The 20,469-nt window shown below is 61.7% G+C and overlaps 1 protein-coding gene across 1 annotated transcript; it reads right to left on the bottom strand.

Annotated features, from left to right (window-relative positions):
• Positions 1-3: 3 nt before the first annotated feature.
• ARID3A (AT-rich interaction domain 3A) lies at positions 4-18,568 on the bottom strand (the record flags this gene model as incomplete). Its single annotated transcript, XM_042892814.1, has 8 exons — positions 18,122-18,568; positions 17,213-17,564; positions 3,019-3,091; positions 1,518-1,701; positions 1,179-1,426; positions 476-772; positions 303-392; positions 4-192 (listed from the first exon to the last, which is right to left on the bottom strand). Coding segments are annotated over exons 1-8 (1,843 nt in total), but the record flags the coding sequence as incomplete, so codon positions are not given.
• Between the last annotated feature and the right edge of the window lie 1,901 nt (positions 18,569-20,469).

Raw genomic sequence — 20,469 nt, 5'->3', positions numbered from 1 at the left:
GGGGGGGGGGCACAGGCACGGCGGGGGGAGCAGCGGGGGGGACGCTGCCCATGCTGCTCCCACTGCCCCCCGTCCCGCTGCTGTTGGTGCCTTTGTCGCCGCCGCCGCGGCTGCCGCCGTTGCCTTTGCTGTAGGAGGAGGAGGACGAGGAAGAGGAGGAGGAAGGGCCGGGCGTCTGGGCGAACAGCACACCTGGGGGGAGAGCAGCGTTGGGCAGGGGGGACCCGGCACATCCCTCTGCAGGTGACAATGGGAGTGATGCCACGCTGGGACCGTGACAAAAGCACCGCGCCGTGCCCTACCTGTGTAGACGATACCGTTGATCTCAACCGACATGCTGATGCTGTTGGTGCCGTTGTTGGCTGTGCTGCTGGAGGTGTCCTGGCGGTTCTCTGCGGGGGAGAGAGGAGGTGATGGACCCCTCCGAGGTCCCAGTGCCCCGATCCCACCCTGAACCCCACACAGTGGCACCCACCTGGCGAGCGCGTGCCCTGGCTGTTGATGCGGATGCTCATGGGCAGCTGTGCTGTCATGGCCAGGAGGTTTTGCTGCAGGGCACGCTGCATCAGCCGCTGCTGCTCGTCTGTCACCAGTGCCATTTTCTTCTCTGGGGGTTCCCCTGATTCCAGCTTCTCCCGCAGCTGCTCCAGTGCCACGGCCTGGGCTGCTGCTGCCACCTGCACGGCTGCAGCTTGAGCTGCCACCACTGGGTGTCCGGCCAGTGACACTGGCAGCCGGCTGGGCATGGAGATGGGGATGGGTGCGTCCTCCTCTGTGGGGCAGAGAATGGGTCAGCCCCCCACCTACACTGCTTCAGACCCCGCGACCAGGAGCTGCTGCCTATTGGAGTGGGGTAGGGTGATTGTAGCCCCAAACCAACACAGATGGGGGGTAAATGGACACAGAGCAGCCCTGCAGAGAGGACTTGGGGGTGTTGGTGGATGAAAAGCTGGACACGAGCTGGTGGTACATGCCCCCAGCTCAGAAAGCCTACAGCACCCAGCACCCACCCCATGCAGGGGTCAGAGCTGGGTGACCACCACGGTCCCTTCCAACCCAATCACTCTATGACTCAATGCAGTGGTCTCCAAAAGCCCCAGGCCCCCAGGGGAACCCAACTTGCTCAGGGAGGGGACGGAGCAGTGCCACCGGTGCCCTCAGCACATAGCAGCTCTTACCTTTCTTGATCTTCTGGACGGGAGCGATGGCACCGCCGTTGGTGGCTGAGGCCAATCCCAGGGCTGGCACCGGCAGCTTGGGTGAGGAGAGGAGCCCATGGGTGCCACCAGGTGAGTAAGTGAAGAGTGAGCTGCCAAATCCCTGCCGGCGGCCCTCCCTTCGGTTGCTGTCAATGGCCGCCTGCAGCTCGTTGGGGTTGCTCAGGCCCCGCTTCTCACATTCATAGGGGTACAGGTACTTCATGTACCTGTGGAACGATGCAGTGAGACACAGCACGGCCCCATCCCCACCCGGTGTCCCCAAATTCCCCCCCTCCCCCGTGCCCCCCTGGTGCTCACTGGGTGCGGAGCGTGAAGGCCGCGCTGGTGATGGAGGTGGGCAGGTTGAGCCCCTTGGTGATCTCTCGCCACAGCTTCTTGTTGATGACCTCCACCAGGCCTCCCTTCTCCGTCACCAGCATGTAGAGCATGTACAGATCCAGCACCTGCTTGGCCATGATGGGGATCCGGTTCACGGGGGTCCCTGGGGAGGGCAGAGAGTGGGCAGGGGGTGTGCAGGTAGGCAGAGGAAAAGGGAGGTCCTGCTGCTGCCTCTCCCTTCCCCTACCACTCTACTTCCTTCTGTGAGCACCCCCACTTCATCTTGCTCAGCACCATGGAGGAAAAAGAAACTCGAAAGGGGCCGGCCGTGGTTTGCAAGCAGAGGCAGCTGCACCCAGCAACAGCAGATATTTATAACAGCAGCCACGGGGTGAGGGTCGTGCTGTGCTCAGGCTGCATGCAACTGGGGCCCCCCAGTCCCAGCAAGAAGGGAACACGGCTGGAGATGCAGGGAGTCAACAGGAATCACCCAGATCTGAGCTGGAAGGGGCTCGTGGAGCACCCTGTGGGGCAGAGCTGAACCTGGGAGTGCTGGAAGGGCCATGCACACACACACACACGCTTCCCCAAATGCCTTTTTAGACAGAAGGCTGCATGCACTCACACAACAACGTTTCCAGTGCTGGACCCTGGCTCCAGCAGTGCTGAGCAGCCCCAGCTGTGGGTCCTTGCACTGGTTCTCCCCAGCCCGGTGCCGGGAGATGGCAGCAGCTGATGTGGCCGCACACAGCACCACGCTGAGCTCCTCTCTCCATTCCAGCACCAGAACCCTCCTGCCCCCTCCCAGGACAGTGTCCCACTCCACACAGCCCTGCAGCTGCCCCGATGGGAGCAGGGTGCTGTTTTGGAGCACGGTTGAGCTGCACTGGTACAACCAGCAGGGGCTGCGTGCCCACTTGCTGCCCTCGTACCACCCTGGGGCAGAGCTGTGTGCTGGATACCAAGCAGGAGGCAGCTTTACATCAGGCCAAAAACTGCAGCAGGATGAAGCAGAAGTCACAGCTACACCCAGACCTCGCCTGCAGCACGGAGCTGTGCGTGTGTATGCTCCTATGCACAGATATTTGACATTCTCCTTTCGAATACCACAGGTCAACATTTTCCAGATGCTGCCGGTGAGGTGGGTGCCCCGTTGAGAACAGAGCTGGGCTTTGGATTGGGGCTGCTCTGGACTCACCATAACCTGGGGATGGGGCAGCACAGGGGGAGGCTGAGGGCAAAGCCACCCTGAAGGGGATGGACCCGATGAAATCAGCCCCGTGGGGCCAGCACTGGGGCAGGAATCACAGCGCCGAGCTCATGGCGCGGATTCCAGCAGAGCAGGTTTGACCCCGGTTTGCAACGAGGTTAAAAATTAACTACCAGTCTGGCCGGAGCATTAACCTTGGGTTACAATGACACGAGTGAAAATAAAACCCATGGACAGAGCCGGGTGGGGGTGGGCAGGGAGGGGGCTCACCTCGTTTCTGCATGAAGCTGAAGAGGTCGTCCAGGAACTCCTTCCTCCGGGGGTCACCGTCCAACTCATACAGCTGTGCAACAAGAGGACAACACTGCACACACCTCACCAGGCAGCCCCGTGTCTCCCCAAACCCCCCCCCAGGGATCCCCCCCCCCGATCCCACAAGCAGCGGATGGGGTCTGTGGTCACAGTGTGCAGCAGAGTGAGGGCAGCTGTGCCCAGCGGCACTGAGAGCAGGCACCCAGCCCCCTGACCCAGCTCCCAGCAGTGCACTGACCCAAAGCCCCCATGGCGCAATCAGAGATCTCTATGGGGTGCCATGCAGCAGTCCCTCCCCCCTGAGGCATTGCGGGGATCCATTGCATGGAGCTGTTGGGTCCCAAAGTCCCTGCAGCTCAGGGCAGGCATGCTCTGCTCTGCATTGCAGCTGCAGATCCATCGGGGGTAGTGGGGACCAGGGCAAAGCAGGACAGCCCCATAGGGAGCAGTGCTGCCTTCCCTGCCGTGACCCATCCTTGTCACCATGCCAAGGCTCTGGCAGGCAGCTCCCAGGTGGCAGACGGGAGGGCAGCCCTGCAGTGGGCGCATCAATTCTCAGAAAACTCCACTCGGTGGGAGCCAGGTGCAAAAATGATACGAGGCAGCCATGCATGAGGCCGTGCCACAGCCAAGACAAGAGCGAGCGCAGGCGTTTGTCGTGCTCAGGTCCCGGCCCCGAAACCACGGCGCTGCCCCCAGCTTGGCCCGGAGGCTGAGCGACTGCAATCAGCCCTGGGATCCTCCCAGCAGAACAGGGATCCTGGTTATTTTTAGCAATCCAGCACGCTCTTGGCACAGAGTGGAGCAATGCTTTGGTGTGATCCCTCCTCCACACCTGCAGTGCCCGAGGGAGCCGGAGCCGGGCTGCAGGGAGCTGTGTGTGGGGTGCATGCCGTGGTGAGAGCTCGTGTGCAACTGCTTCAGTGTGCTCAGGGAGCACCCAGGGATCCGGCCCCAAAAAGGATGGTGGTGAGGAAAGTGCTTGGGACCCATGGGATGGGGTTACATCGGGATGAGGAACCTGGAGCCGCCCCGTGCCCTACTGCTTCCAGCATCTCCAAAGCTTGCTCCCATTTCAACAAGCAGCAAATCTGCCATAGGAGAGTGGTGCTGGGAGTGGCTGTCCCCTGGCATGCTGGCAGCCTGTGCTCCTGTGAAAGCATTTCCCAGGAATGGTGCTTGGAGCAAACTTGAGACCGATGGGGCTGGTGAGGTTCATTGCACCCCGCGCCCACTGAGCGTCCACAGCTGGGAAATGTTTTTATGAGCCAGGACAGGAAGATCTGTGCACAGACGCTCCTGAAGCACCCGTTCCTGCTGGGGCCAGCTTTTGTCTTGGGACCCCACCCTTTGTTTGACAGCCCGACACATTCCTGCCCTGATTTATGGCAGCAGATCTGCCGAGCAAATCACGCCCTCCGCACGCACGCCTCGCTCCGACGCCGCACCGCAGCCCTGTGCCATGAGAGAGGAATGGGGCTGAAGGGGGGGACGACAACGGCTCCTGGCCGCGTGGGGGTGGATGCTGCACCTCCAGCCCTCCCTCCCCCCCCCCTCCCCTCCACCCTCCAGCCTGCTTTTCTCAAGGACAATTTTGAACAACTGCAGGCTGTGGGGAGGGGGCTATAAATACGAGTGTGTCACGCTGCAAGCACGCACCGTGAGGTTAACTGGGTAACCAATACTGGCATGCACGGACCTGGTGTCACCGAGAAGGGTACAAGGATGACCCCCTCCCCTACCCCCCCCCTCCCTAAATCCCCACCCCAGGAGGGTCCCCGTGGGGCCGAATTCCTCCTCCGCCGACGCCGATCAAAGGGATCAATGGGGCTGAGCCGATAACAGGGAAGGGCACTACAGGAAAGCCATAAACCTGCAGTTCCCCTGGAAACCTTGCAAAAGCTCGGCCAGCCCCTGAGCAAACAGCCCAGGAGAGGTCAGGAGCCATCGTTACCGCTGACCCTTTTGCAGCCCCCCAGGAGCCCTAAGGCAGCACCGGGCGATGCTCAGGATGCGGCCGGCGTGGCGTTGGGCAGAGGCTGCTCCCGATCAGCTGAAGGATGCTGGGCCTGCGCCAAGCCAGCCTGCCCCGTTTCCTCGAGCGCTCAGAAAGCCGCATGCAGACGGAGGGAGGAGGAAGGGCTTCCCCGGTGCTGCTGCTGAGCACCTCGAGCCCATGGATCCACGCGTGGGGTGAGCCGGTGCCCCCTGCGCCCTGCTAACAGGGACAAGAGGACAAGAGCTGTGGCCTGTGGCTGGATCTGAGCGTGCTGGGAACGCTGCGCTGAGCTCAGGGCACGGCACTGCCCCTCGTTTTGCCTTTCCCGTGGAGATGATGGGAGGTTGAAGCTGTGTGAGGTTTGGGAGTGGTGCAGGGCTCTGGGTGCTGCCGGCAGCTGCTTCCCCACCTCATCCATGCCCCAGCACTGAGGGGACCCTGAGCCTGTGGGGACCCAAAGCTGCAGAGCACTGAGCCCCACTGCCAGCGTGTGCCCTCCGTATCTCAGACAAAGGAACGGAGGAGGTGGGACGGAGGCGGCCAAGGCTTTCTCAGCAGAGCCAGCTGATTAAACACAAATCCAGGGAGGCAGAGGGGGAGGCTGGGAAAACATCGCCCTGCTGCTCGGCTCTGCTGGAGCGGGGGAGGAAAAAAGGAAATGCAAAGGAACAAAAGTGCTGGGAAGGGGCCACATCGAGTGCCTGGTGCCCATGGGGCAGCGTCCAAACCCAGCACACGGCACAGCACCCAGCATGAGGGTCAGATGCAGCCTATTAACCTGCAGAGCTCTAACCATTGATTAGCCATTTATTAAAGCATCATCTCATTCAACTTTTATAAAGGCAGCTCTTAAATAAAGTTTCCTGGGGTCTGTCCTCAGGCTGCTGGGCTGCACTGGGATGCACCAAATCCATGTTTGGCTTTGGGAAGAGATGAGCGCTGCCAGGAACAGCCCAGGACCTCCAGCGAGGCGCTGGTGGCTCGCATGGGAGCCCCCCACACCCTGGCCAGGTGCCCCCTGGCCTGGGGGTTCAATCCCAAAGGAAACGTTGGACATCCGCATTTAAGAGGATGAAAGAAAATTAACCATCAGCTGAGGAAAACGTGCATCTGCTCAGCTGCAGGGGATTAGTGGAGCAGGGAGGGCTGCCCGGCCGCGTGCGCCGATCGTTACGTGCACCTTTGATCCGTGGGTTCTCGGCGGGGAAAGTGCTGACAGGGCTGAGCTCTGGCGATCCTGTGCCAAAGTCCTGCAGTGGGGCGGATGCTGCCGGCCTGTGCTCACCCAAATGCTGGTGTGAAGCCATGCGGGATGCTCAGCACTGTCTGTGCACAGCCCTGGCCATGCTGCCCTGAGCCTCAGTGCTCCCAGCACGGCGCTGGGGGGAACCAGGGGGCACCATGGAGCACAGGCAGAGACGTGGAACCATCGAATCACAGAGCCATTAAGGAAAAGAGCTCCACGATCATCCAGTCCATTCCTTGGCCCCTCGCAGGATTTCCTTGCATTGACGGCATCTCGTTTTGCCCCAGACACCTCTGACCACACACACCCATCCCCTCCTCTTGGCACACAGCGATAGGAGCTAAAATAAACCAGGAGGAACTGAAACTGGTTCTCATTTCAGCAACGTGTGAAACCGTGCACCGGCCGGACCGAGAGCAGCAGGTGCCGCAGTGCAGTGAGTGCCAGCATGGTGCGCTGTGAGCCGGGGCCACTCTGAGCCGATAGATTTACATCTCATCATTAGGGAGGTGGAAATGGCTTAATCTGTCACACAGCTGCCCCCACAATATCCTCTTAGAGCAGAGCCACCCCCAGGACACCAGGGATGAAGGTGCCCACGCCTCAGCTCCTCCAGCCCATGAGTGGTGCCTGGTGTCACCATCACCGTCACCGCGCTCCGGGCGCATCGTGGTGCCATGTGGCTGTTTGCTGTTTCCTGGGCAGGAAGAGTGCTGAGCTTCAGCCTGCAGGATCCTGGCACGGTGTAGATGGCCAGATCAACCCTTCAAGCCAGATTACATGAAAATCCTGACCTGCTGGCTTCCAAAGGGCTCATGGAAAGCAGCCTCTCGGCAATGCCAGGAATGCCGGAGAGCAGCAGCCGCGGCACGGGAAGCGCCGGGCTGTGCCAAGATAACGAACGCATTGGGAGGCCTCACTGTGAGCACCCATGGCAATTAAAGCCAGGAAGCGGCTGTTAACGAGGCTGCTGGTAATGAGGCCCCTGCGGGATCTGTGCCGATCTCACCAGGCTCGCTCTGCCACAGTGCCGGGACCCGAGCTGCAAACGCCACAGCGCTGTGGTTCTGAGTTTCCAAGCCCCAGGGAATCATTTCCACGGCCTTTTTTTCCCACCATCAGGCAGGTTCCACACTCACTGCTCTCCTCCTTTCTCTTCCCAGCCTATTGTGATGTGCAGGCTGCATGCTGGTAGGGGAAACCTCCCCCCCCCCCCCCCCCAGGTGCCCTGAAATCCCCACCAGCAATGGGCCGAGCGCTATGGGGAATAAAGCGGTCAGGACTGCTGTTTAGGGAGAAAAATAAACAACAACCCACACAAATAAAGCACGATGCAGGAGCTTTCTGGGAACAGAGGGAAACCCAGCGGCCACCAGCCTGCTCCGTGCAGCAGCAGCAGAACTGAGCACACTGTGATGTGTTTCAGCATGGCTGGCGTGACTGAGGGCTTTGCTCTGCCCTTCTCCTTCCCTTCTGCTGAGAGCAGAGGGGCGAAGCAGGGGGCACCTCAGCTGCCAGGAGGTGTTACATGGAGAGTATACACTTGGAGAGGGCTTTCCCTGCAGCTCCTAACTGGGCTGCATGTGAGAACCCCCACCCACCCCTTGGCATCCCCCTGTGTTGCCCCTGTCCCACTGCACACCATCGGCCCTGCGCTGCTCACACCGGTGCCTGGTTTCGGGGCACAGCACTGGTGGGGGGTGGGGAGGTGGAATTCTTTAGAAAAAGAAAGTCATTAGTAAAAACTAGAGTTCTGGTGACGAGTCCTGAAATAAAGAGTTTCGGATGACGCTGCTCCAACATGGTTTCCCGTAAAGCTGTGCTGCTGCTTTGGGGCACCCGGTGCCCGCAGTGCAGTTTGCACATCTCGGGGTCCACAGGCATGATACAGGCATACCCAGGGGGACGACAGTGTGACCCTCCCAGCCCCAAGGGTGTTCAGCTGCCAGGGGGACTGCGGAAGGGGCTGCTGCCTGCCCAGCAGCTGTGCTGAGGTATCAGGTTCGTATCGGCTGACCGCGTGATGAGCACGGCCGGCTCCTTTCCACCCATCCCTCAAGCAGCAGGAAGGGTGAACATCCCCGATCCTGTGGGCAGATAAAGAGCTCAGCTTAGGGACGGGGTCACCTCCCACCACAGGGCTGTCCTCATCCCTGCCCTATGCAAACGCTCCTGACTCCCCAGGGATCCTGAGGCGATGCACCACGCCTGGGCTCAACCCCCTCCCCAAAAGCAGGGTCCAACGGAGCCTGGAAGCAGCAGAAAGGCAGAGCTCTCCATGGGTGGGGGTCTGCACAGGGCTGGGGCAGCCTCACCGGCGGCACTGAGGGCGGCTGCGCTGACTGGCCCGGCTGGATTCCTGCTGCCTGAGCTCAGTGCTTGGGGTGTGGGGGGGCACGGGTGCTCCCCATCCCCAGGGCAGCCCAGAGAGGGCCCCTTTCCGGAGGGGGAGCCTGGGTACGTTTGCAGGGAGAGGTTTACAGGGTCGTCAGCGCTGCGCTTCCCGTTGGCTCTATTGTTCCCTCTGGTTCCCAGCATTGTCCCCTCCACAGATCGGCCGCCTCCCGGAGTGGGGGCACGGGGCCCCACTGCAGGTGCCTGTCCTGCCATTCCCTTGGGCTGAGGGACCCAGAGGGACCCAGAGATCCCAGGGGCACCCTTGGCGATGTCGTCACTCCCACATCACGTGGGTAAAATCCGCTCCTGATTTCTCAGAAAGGCTGCAAACCCCTCCTGATGCCACCAGCAGCAAAATCCCCAAGCACTGCTATGACCACATCCCCTCTGCTGTGCCTCGAGGCACCCAACCCAAGCCCAGCTATGGCTGCGTGCTGAAGCCCTTCTGCAGCGGCACACCAAAGCCATCCCCCCAGGACACGGGGCAGGGGACAGGGATGAGTGGGAGCCCATCACAAAGTCCCCAACTCAGACGTCTGGCGTCTCCTGCCCTCCTTAGCCTGGTCTCCTGCTGGGGTGGAGGTCCCAGCCCCTCCTGTGCTGCCCCTGCACTGCTGTCCCTGCCACAGGGCGCTGCACGGGGACACATCCCCACCGCCGCCAGCTGGAGGACGCGGCCGGTGTCAGCGCCAACAATACGGGTGTCACCACCACGCAGAGGGAGACACTGAAAGAGCGAATTAGTCGCCGTTTAACCTCCCTGACCCCCCATTGTCTGCCCCGTGTCAGCCACCCGCCCCACATGTAGAGGGGCTGATCCTGCCCCCCCTCTATGCCAAGCACCACGAAGTCACCGGGGTTGGCGGCGGCGGAAAGGCGCCCAGCACCCGCCTGAGATGGGAACGGCTCAGCCGGTTCTGTCAGCTTCAGCAGCAGGGAGGGGAAAGAGAGCAGAAGGAACAGCCCGTCCAGGTCCCTGCCTGCACTGCATGACCCTCCCCAAGGGTCTGAGCCACCCTGGGCCTGGAGCACCACGCTGTGCCATGCAGGGTCTGCTGGCTGAGGGCTCGGTGCCACTCGGTACCACTGTGGTTTCACCACAGCAGGGTTCAGATCCAGCTCCAGCACCGTGGGGACAGTTGGGTGGTTGCTTGTTTCCCTCTTTTTTTTTTTCTTTTTTTTTTTTACAAAGGAGGAAGTGAATTCTGCTGCAATTGCATTTCAAACAACTATTTTGGACTGAGTGCTGGTGGCAGCTCGCAGGGCTCCGGCTCCAATAAAAGCGCACAGAGTTCATGGCTGGAATGCAAATGGCACAGCGCAGTGTGGGCTGCTGAGAGGTCACCATGGAGCCCTTTTCCTCCCCATGCCAGAGCAACCCGACTGCCACAGCCACCCCATGATGGGGGGCAGCCCCGGCAGCACGCTGTTTTGGGGCAGTTCCTCTCTTTCCAGCCAAAAGCTGCCATCCAGGAAAGGTCATTTGGAAGTCAGCTTCCACCAGCGGCTCCCGCAGCCCTTCGCCACGTATGTGTTTGTGCATGCCCTTGACACATGCTCTCTATCACACCTGACCCTGTGCAAATATTAATTCAGTGCAGTCAGTAAGTATTGAGAAAGCGTGTCCAAGGCAGCAACACCCCGGCACCAGGAGTGAGTGGCTCTATAGGGGAACCCACCCCAGAGCTGGGACTCTATGGGGGGCACTGCTGGCTGCATGCATGCCTGGGTTGGGGCTGCAGGCAGGGTGCATGGGCAGGGTGTGCAGCTCCAGCACCTGCATGGGCAGAGGCGAGAAGGGGCAGGAGCGTGGCTGAATTAGCCGTTGTAGGCAAGCTGGGGTTTAAATTCCACCATATGTAAATGATCGTCTTAGAAAGGAGATCATTGTAAGCCAAAGCAGATGAGTCACCCAGGGTTTCCACTCTCAGCCCCGGTAGGGCTGGGGATTTGTGTAATTGCAAATCTGTTCCTGAAATGCGAGGCCTCGTACCTCTCAGTCCAGGCGGTCGCTGCACAGCAAGCTGTCCCCATGGGGGGGGGGGGGGGGGGGGGGGCCGGGCGGGCGGGGCCCCCCCCCCCCCCCCCCGGGGGGGGCCCGGGGGGGGGGGGGGGCCCCGGGTCCTGGTCAGGCTGTGCCACCCCCAGCCCTTCAGGGGAGGCCCATTGGCTGCGGATGGCCCTGGTAGCAGCCCCTGGTAGCAGCCGGCTGCAGGTGTCAGCCCCGCAAACCATCGCTGCCAATCTGCTGAGGCGCATGGCAGAACCTCACCGAAACGTTTCCACGGCCAACGCTGCGCTGCAGACGGGGGCGATGCTCAGATGGGAACCGAGGCGGGGGGCCAAGCCTCCCGTCCCCCTCCCCATAGCATCCTGCAGAGCACAGGTACCAGCAGGGCTCCCTCCACCACAGCGAGCACAGTCCCAGCCCAGGAGCAGCCACGACAAAGGCAGGATTATCATCAGCTCCACTTTACAGACAAGAGACCCAGGCGTGGAGAGATTAAGGGACTTACAGCAAGGGTCACAGAGGGGGTCAGGGGCTGCGCCCACAGCTCCCGGCACGGCAGCCATGCAGGCAGGTGCCTTATCAGGGCTGAGCACACGGGGAGAGGCCGCCCCCCACCCAAGGGCCCCCCACCCCACGATTGCAGCACGTCCGGCCGCCCCCAGCAGCTTGGTGTTTCTGCTGTGGTTTCGGCCAGAAATAGGGCGATGGAGCAACGCTGCACCCTTGCCCAACTGCTCTGCTCCCGGCACGGCTGTTTGCTTTGCTGACAAAGGGTTTGTGCTCTATTCTCTGCAACAATTTTTTTTTTTTTTTTCCCCTCTCTTTTAAATAAGCCCTTATTCCTGTTGGTTCAGCTGTGCTGGAGCCGTGAAGCTGCTGCCTCCTCTGCAGCACTGTGATTCAGCCCTGAGGCTCTGAAGGAGGGGGTGATGCTCGTGGTGCAGGCGGCAGTTCGGGACCCCCAGCCCAGAAGCGTGACGATCAGCAGCAGGGCTGGCCCTGCTCCGTCCTCTCCTCCCACCCCTGGTTTGAACATTGGGTCGGCCTCTCTGGCACACACCAACCAGGCATCCCAGTGCCTTGCAGGGAGCAGCGTGCCCCGGTGGAAGGTGGCACCTCCAGAGCAATGACCCAGCAGCAGAGATGCCTGAGCCAGGGCTGCCAGGAGGCACTTTGTGGCTAAGCCGAGGAGAAGTCCCTGACCCCCGGCCGGGATTGGGGGATTAGGGCTGCGGGAAGGCTCCTGGAGCACCCTGAGCTGATTACCATGATGGATCCCTCACCAGGAACACCCTTCAGTGGGTGGCAAAGAGCAGGACAGGGACAGAGAGGGGCAAGGATTTCCTGCCTCCCCCCCACCCCCGACACTCTAGATTTGCAGCTTTGCACTTTACAGCAAACAAAACCCGAACAAGGAGCAAACCCAGCGCCTTTGAAAGCGACTCATCCGCACGCAACTCAACTCCCACCCCACGCATTCCCAGCGCTTCTCCTGCTCCCCCCCTCCCCAACCCCCCTCTCCTTGCCATACCCCCCCATTTCCTCTTCAGCCCCGTTATCTGCCCGCCAGGCGCTGCAATCGCCGTCCTCCGGGTGCAGCAGTGCCTGGGGTTGGGGCCCAGCTCTATCTGCCTGACCCCCCCCCCGCCATAGGGTATGTGTGGGAGGGCACACGGTGGGGGGACCCCCCGAGGAAGAGGCCCCTCTGCCTCCCTGGGGGCAGCTCATCCGCTCGGCTCGCTAACGCAATAAAGCTCCGATCGATATTTTAAAAGAAAGTAAATGGACTCTTCTACTGTTGTTAAGAGAGGCATAGCCCCTGCAGGGGGGGAATCTGCCCCGGTTCCCTCTCTTCCCTCCCCCCCCCAATGAAAGGAGAGGTTGGGCTGATCTCAATTCTGCTATGGGGAAGGCTCCCCACACCCATCGGGAGCAGCATTTGGCAGTTTGCTGTTCTGTGTGTAGCTGATGGAAATCTACAGCTGGGGGGGGGGGTTCTTCGTCACCCTCATGCCCTTCCACCACAGCCCCAGTGCCCACAGCTGCTGGCAGGGGCTGGGCAAAGTGGGGAGCATGGAGCCAACCCCATTGAGCACCGGACACCATTTGGGCTTTTACCCCCCAAAAATGAGCGCTATAAGGAACAGCTTTAAGACCTTCACCACAAACGGCCACGGGAGAGGATCGCTGTGCTCACCACAGAAGCCATGAACATCCCTGGGGCTGCACAACCAACTGCCTCCCCCAGAGCCATCAGAGGGGGCCGATCCGGAACAAAAGCGGCGTTGGATCCTTGCGCACTGCGAGCGGCACCGGCTGCATTCAAAGGGCGCCTTTGAGCAAGAAATCACCATTTCCTCTGCCTCCTCGGCCCCTCTTGCATTTCCCCCTTTTCAGTTTTAATTGCTGCCTGAGTCATGTGAACAGCATGAAACCATTGAGGGCACCTGCCCCGGGGGCTGTGGCCCCAGCGCCGTGCAGGCGGAGGGACAGACGGACTGATGGACAGACTGAGTTGCAGGGTGAATCTGACCCAGGAACCAGCATCGTTCCCAGGGGCACCGTGACGCTCGTGTTACAACCACCCAGTTCTGTGGGCTGCCTGCAATTACCCCCCATCCGCCACGCTGCCATCAGCGAGAGGAGAACGAAAACGGCACGTCTATCAGCAAAAGCCCAGGGTGTTTTTCCCTGTCCAGACCAGTGAGGAATGGGACAGGGCTGGACACGGCCTGAGCTCCGTGCTGGGGTTACTGAGTTGCTTTCAGTTTGTTGCTTTTTTTCCTAACCGTTGCACTTTGAAACCCCGTATCTCGGGCAGGCTTTGCTCAGCAGCAGATAAGGACTGAGGTTTTTGTGCTACCAGCGTGTTTGAGGCATCCCAATTTGGAACGCTTCAGAAACCTCCCGTCTCCCCTAAAAGCACCAGCAGCTCACCACAAGCCAACCTCCCCCTACTCCGTGGGCTTTTTTAAAGCTGCTTTTAAATAGGAACAGAACCACGGGGCTCCAGCACCTGCCTGCAGCACCAAGTCATGGCACCGAGCTCTCACCAACAGCCCAGCTGTGATGGCAGGCAGCAGGCACAGAGAGGCAAAGCGACCCTAAGCGTGTGCAGGGCACAATCAGCTCCTCCCAGCCCCATCCCTGCTGCCAGCTCCGAAATCTGGCACACACACACCTCTGTGGCAGGGCAGCCCTGGTTCCCCTATGGGGTGATGGGGTGCACACACCTGGCTTGCTGCTGAATCAGAGCCGTGCGCCTGCCCACGGTGCACAACCAGCAGCTGGCTTTCACATTCAGCACAGGAAACTCCAAAAGGGGCAGGGACAGGAAACTGCGATGGCGTGGGCTGCGAGCGCACCCCCGGTTCAGGCTCCTGGTATTAGTGGGGTGCAGTCATATCCTCACCCGAAACAGAAAGGTCAGGAGAGGGGTTCTCCTGGGGCACTGCACTGCGCACTGGGGTCCTTTGCTGAGGTTCCTCCAGCTCTGTGCTCCCCAGGGCAGCATTACGCAGCACTTTGCACCGCCGGCTTGTTTGCAGGCACTGAGCTGCCCGTGCTCAGCAGTTCACCCAAGCACAGCCCAGCACGGCCATAGCCAGAGCCTGCGGTGTCTCTGGGCATGGGGACAGTCCACAGAGCTCCAGGATTGCCTTATTCCAGTTGCCTATGTACGGCTGAGAGCTCCAGGCTCGATGCTGGGAGCCCAGATGTAGTGGCATTGCCTGGCTGACGCCAGCCCTGGTCTCAGCATCCCACTTGAGGCAGATGAAAGGCAACCAGCACAAACCTTTTCCTGCCCCACAGGCACAGGGGGTCAGCCCCACTGCAGGCTTTTATAGGAAGGAAGGAAGAGGGAGGGAGGCGAAACGAAGAGCGAGGGCCACGTTGCTCTCTGTTACTGGGGAGGGATGCGGACAGTGGGCTGGGGTCATTCCTTGAATCGAGCCCTGCACTGGGTAAAGGGCCCAAAAACCCCATGGTTCCCAGGAATGGAGGTTCTCAGAAGCATTCCGACTGCCTCCAGCTGTGCCCTCCCCCAGGCACTGGTTGCTGCGGGTCTCACTATCATCATCCTGCAAAGGGGATTTTCCTCTGCAGGAAAAGGCACATTCCTCACCCAGCCCAGCACAAGCGCAGCGACGAGCTTACAGCCAGCAGGAGCAAAGGATTTCAGCACTACCCTGGCACCAGCAACAAGCTGAGCCCCCAGCCTGCAGCCCCCCCAGCTCCCCACCGAGGAGCCCCCGGCAGCCCCCAGCCCTGCAGGCTCCTTTGTTCTGCTGCTGCACGGGCAGCGCCCAGGTCAGCAGGAGCTGACCTCTGCCTCTCAGTGGCCGTCCCCAGGGATGGGGAGGTGCCACGCATTGGCTTCCCGACCCCGCACGCTTCCCCTTCGCCCCGTTGCACAGCAGCTTCCAGAGGGCTGATTTGCAGGAATCTGCCCCAAATGAGTCAATAAAGTGCCTCGGCAGAGGGGAGTGCAGAGCCCCCCCTGGGGCAATGCAGCCATAAAGGGAGGGTGGGATTGCGGGGGGCTGCAGGAGCTGCATCCCAGCAGAGCTGGCCTGCGAGGAGCTCGGCTGCAAAATAAAGAGGAACCCAGAAATAGCACCTTCCTCAAGCTGCACGTCCCCATCACAGCAACACCGTCACTGCACAGCAGCGCTCACAGCCCCGAGCGGCGGGTGAGCAAACAAAAGCACCCCCCCAGCACACAGGGACTGCCCCCAGCACCAGAATCCCTCTCCACTCCATCCCTGGGCTGCAGCACTGCGTTCACAATCGAGTCTTTCCACACTGGGTTAAAGGCACAGAGCAGAGAGGTTGCAGCCCCCGCGCCCCCCGGAGCCGGGCGCATCCTGCCTGCGCTGTGTTTACATTCCTGCTGCTCCTTCCCAGCCCGTCAGCTGGGTCGGGGCGAGCTGGGAGGCACGCGTTGGAGGGCAGCCAGGAGGAGCTCCCGGGCAGGCGCTGCTCGCAGCCCCTGGCCTCAATCCAGAGGCCAGGATCCAAGCTGACGTGCCGGGGGAAGCCTCTCCCCGAGCGGGCGCTTTGCTTCCTTGCCTCCACCCACGGCACGGAGGCAGCAGGCACCTTTCCCTTCAACGCTGGGTGCTTCCAACACAACCAGGAAGCTGTCCCAGTGGTGCCCAGAGGGATGGGTGCACGACCCCCTCGTATCCATTTGTGGGGTGGGAGAGGTGGGACTGAGCCCCACATTGTGCTGCCGGGCACCGACGGCCGGGAGCTCCCTGCGCAGGGCTGGGATACGCTCATACAGCGACAAACAGGAAGATCACAGCCGTGGTATCTAAAAGCCTTTTCACAGATAAAAAGATTACGTCCCCCACTCTCTAATTACAGGAAGTACAAAAGAGAGAAACCACAAGAAGAAAGACGATGCAGCGCCAGGAGGTGAGGATATGTACGCACTCGAGACAGCACAGGAAAAGTTCAATGTGTTCATAAAACCCACACGGACGTACGTTGGGGTTACGGAGGAGCAACGAAGGCACCAGGGCTGCTGTGAAGCACCCAGGGAAGGGGCAGCAGGGGCTGAATGCTGCCCTCGGTGCCTGCCGTGCTGTGGATGGTGGGCACAGGGATGGCAGCAGCGCAGGGAGCTCAGCCACGTGCTGTGCCAAACGGTGCCAAGTGGCCCTGCTCCAGCAAAGGCTCCCAGCCCTGCAGCTGTGCACAGGCACTTTGGGATCCACACAGCTCCTGTCCTGCTGCTCCCCCGATCAGAGCCAGCAGGGCAGCCCCCAGACCCCACAGCACTGCTCACCCAGGAGGCGAATGCAGTCCAGGGCGTTCTCCTCCCTGCCCCAGCACGCTGTGAAATTCTCCAACCCTGGCTGTACGCTGCTGGGGCAGCCGGGAGTTGTGCAACAGCCTCCAGCCCTGGGCAGCCGTTTTCCTCTCACAGCACAGAGGCAATGGGATGGCACAGTGCTGCCCGTGCCCCAGCAGCAGCCCCCAGCCCACCTCCCCAAGCTGAGCGAGGGGCAGCGGCCACTGCACCCCTCCCAAAACATCACACTCTCCATCTGGGTCCCATCTGCTGCTGTTTGCTCTCGCCCCCTCCCCCCAGCCCTAAACTCAGATGTACTTAAACACACACATCAAAGGGCTGGGGCAGCCCCCGGGGAGCCCCGCTTTACACTATTTCCTTCTATTAGCCCCGAGCTCGGGTTTGTGCAGCCCACAGCCAGGCACGTGGAAGAGAGTCCGGAGCTTGGGGGGCTGCAGCCTCTGCTGGCACAGAGCCCACCAAAACAACCCCAGCAACGTGGAGAAGAGCAAACCCAAGAGCTATCTTCACATTTGCAAACCCGGAGTGACATTTTTTCCCCCCCTCTCCGTTCCCAGCAATTCTCCCAGCTCCCTGCAACGAGCCGAGGGACTCAAACCCCAGAGGAACCCGGCGGTTTCTTAGCAGCACCAAACCCAGCTCAACCCTCCAACCCCACGTCCCCTCGGCTCCTACCTGCTTGAACTGCTCCTCGTAGGTCCAGTCGCCGTGGTCGGGTGCAGGCTGTGGGAGCTGTGCGTGGCCCTGGGGGCCCAGTCCAGCTGGGAGTCGCTCCTGTGCGCCCGGCAGCCGCTGTGCTTCACCCCGGCAGTGCTGAGGTGCCGGCGGCTTTCGGAGCAGCAGGGACCCCGTGCCTGTCCGCACCGCCTCCGCTGAGCCCAGCCCCTCCTCGCCCATGTCTTCCTCCTCCTCATAGTCTTCCTCTTCTTCTTCCTCCTCCTCTTCTTCCTCTTCTTCTTCTTCTTCCTCCTCCTCCTCCTCCTCGCCCAGGTCCTCTTCAAATTCTTCTTCATCCCATTTGCCCTTCCTAGAGCAGGGAAAGGGGGGAGATGTGTGATTAGCACCCTTAAGGTGGCCCATCTGCACAGCACTCCTGCAGAGTCAGACTCGCGGGCAGGAGGTGGGAAGACATTCCCACGAGCCCTCCCTACTTCCAGAAGCCTTTCCCAGACCCTCAGTAGCATATGAATGAGGTCTGTTGGGCCTCCAGCCATCCCTGTGGGCTGTCCCTCATTTTGGGAGTCTGTGACCTGCCCAGGGAACTGCAGGTCGGGCAGAGGCACCACCGATGGCCCGTCATCATTCAGAACCAGACTGGGATCCCGTATCACTGCCCCAGTGTGGCTCTCAGACAGAGCTGAATTTTACCTAGTGCCCAGCCAGCACCAGGAACCAGCGCCATGAGGCAGATGGCTCCACATAGGTCTGGGAAAGGTGAAAACAGCCAATTCCAGTGTCTGTCAACAGGGCAGCAGCTCCAGCCCAGGCACCACGCACAGTCTCCAAGGGAGGGCCCAGTGCTGTTGCCCACCTGCCCCGGCTCCCCTGCTCCTCCCTGAACCCCATGTGCTGCCATGTACTCACAGGTCCTCCTCCTCCTCAGAGCCCATCTCCTGCTGGTAGCCACCACCATCTTCTTCCTCTTCCTCCTCCTCACCACGTTCCTCCTCCTCCTGGCTCTCCTCCGACAGCCCTGGGCTGGATGAGTGGCTGAGGCCGGCGGCTGCGGCCCGCATGGCAGCCAGGGCAGCCATCTGTGCCCTCTGGATGTGAGCGCTCTCAGGTTCCGTGCCTTCCTCCAAAGGGGCTGGGGCCAAATCAGGGCCTCGTCCCCGGGCAGGGGTCTGTCCTGAGGCCGGTGGGGGCTGCGCCGGGGGGGGTGTGGAGCGTTGCTGCTGCTGCTGCTGCTGCTCCTGCTGCCGTGCTTCCAGAGCCTGCTGCAGCCGGGCGCGCTGCTGTCGCTGCAGGTTCTCCATCACTGCCTGCAGCTTCATGGCTCTGCCAGCGGGAGGCAGGGCCCCGGGGGGGCGGGGGGAGATGCCCTGGGGGCGCGGGGGGCAGCGCCCGGCAGGGTGCCGCGCTCCAGCAGGGCGGGAGGCCAAGGCGAGGGCGGTGGGGCGGGCAGCCCTGTGAGGGGGCTGCCGAGCCCCCAGGAGGGCGGCAGAGGCACTGGGGGGCTCTGCGAGGCCGTGGGGGGCACGAGGTGGGTCAGAAAGGGACGATGCAGCCCCCCGGCCCACCCCACGCTTTGTTTTGCCGCAGGGCTCCTGTTGGGAATGTGGGCTCGGGATGCTCGGCTGTTGTCAGGAGTTTGGTGGGGTCAGCAGGCGGCTGCCAGGCGCATGGCTCCGTCCTCACTGCCAGGCACTTCCAGGGGTTGCGTTCAGCCCTTGGCCCCCCGTTGGCTGCAAAGTATCCTCAGTCCTCAGGCAGCTGAGCCTTGGCCAGGCGTGGGCGCAAACCTACACAGGGACAAGTAAAGAAGAGGGTCAGGAGGCGGCGAGCAGGAAGGAGTTAAAGACAGCCCAGGAGCCTCATTAATCTCGAGCTAATGAGATAGGGAGGCCGGGCCCTGCTGCTGCAGGGGGAAGGGGCCTGCATCCAGATAGCCCAGCCGGGCCTCCAGGCAGCTCGGATAGCAGCAGTGCAGATAACAGACCCTGCTGGGGCCACACAGGGAATCATCACCGCCTGTCCCTTGCTGCTGGGACCAAGCAGGACACTCAGGGACACTGAGGACACGTGGGGTGCAGCGTCGCCATCCTTGGGGCAGACACTGCTCCCCAGAGTTGCAGACGCCACATGTGGGAAGCACCCACGGTCAGCACCCCAAGCATGGTCCCAAAACACAGAATCCTGTAGGGGTCCCATGGACACCGTGCTGCAGGGCAGGACAGCCCTCTCCTAGGTGAGCCACCCACAAGGTCACTCGTCCCAGTTAATCCCCTTCTAGAAACACTGAGGTGTCTGGCCTGGCACCATCCAACAGCACGAGGAATGGGGGCTCAGCCAGCAGCACGCCAGGAGCCCCCTCCCCTCATCAAACTGCATTGCTGGGTGTTCATTCGGGAAAGGGGAAATCACCTCGAGCCTACGAGGGTTGGCAACCAGATCTCATCCATTCCCTGCAATGGCTCATGGTGGGGAACACCTACACAGCCCCGAGGGTGGAGGGCTACCGGCTGCCATTGGGGGTTACCAGCTTCCCAAGCCTCAGATTACCCATTCCCCCCACTTTGCCTATTCCCACTGGAAGCATTTGGGGCCAATTTATGCTGCAGCCACAGAAATAGAGGGTTGTGGGGTAACCGTACGGGCGCACAGACCCCCGGGTTTGCAGTTCCATAGCACGGTGACCCCGAGCCCCTTTGTCCGGCCCCATTCTGTGCCTGCAGCCCCACGGGCAGTCGCTCACCCTCGCGTGGGGACGGCGCTGGGACCGAACGCTCCCGAGTCCGGCCCGCAGTCGGGAAGCACAGGGAGGAGAAACAGAGCCCGGCGGTGCCGCTGCGCGTGGGGACGGGCACAGGGAGCCCAAGGGGAGACGGAGGTGGGGGTGGGAAGGGGGGGGGGGGGCTCGGCCCGGGGCACGTGGCAGCGGCCGGGAACGAGGCACGGCGAGGGGGGAAACGGGGGGGAACAGAAGAAGGCCGGGGCGGCTCTGCGAGCTGTGCCCGGTGCCGTCCTCCGCAGCCCCGTTCGTAGTGCGTGGGCACCGCGGGGATTCCTGCGGTCCCCGCCGGCTTCAACGCCACCAACGGGGTTCCGGTAACCGACCGTGGGATGGGCAGCCGGCGGCGCGGCTCGAGTCGGACGGAGGGGAAGTCCCGGGCCGAGCAAACGGCGCGCGGCATTGCGGCCGTTACCGACCACGGAGAGGGAGGAAGAGGGGGAAGGGGAGGGGAAAAACACCGCGGTCCACCGGTAACGCG

This window comes from Lagopus leucura, unplaced genomic scaffold (genome assembly GCF_019238085.1).
Source record: "Lagopus leucura isolate 7727_CA_CO unplaced genomic scaffold, USGS_WTPT01 145-18_obj-0_obj, whole genome shotgun sequence".
In the NCBI taxonomy this organism is placed as follows: domain Eukaryota; kingdom Metazoa; phylum Chordata; class Aves; order Galliformes; family Phasianidae; genus Lagopus; species Lagopus leucura.
This window is presented reverse-complemented; position numbering and strand designations above follow the sequence as displayed.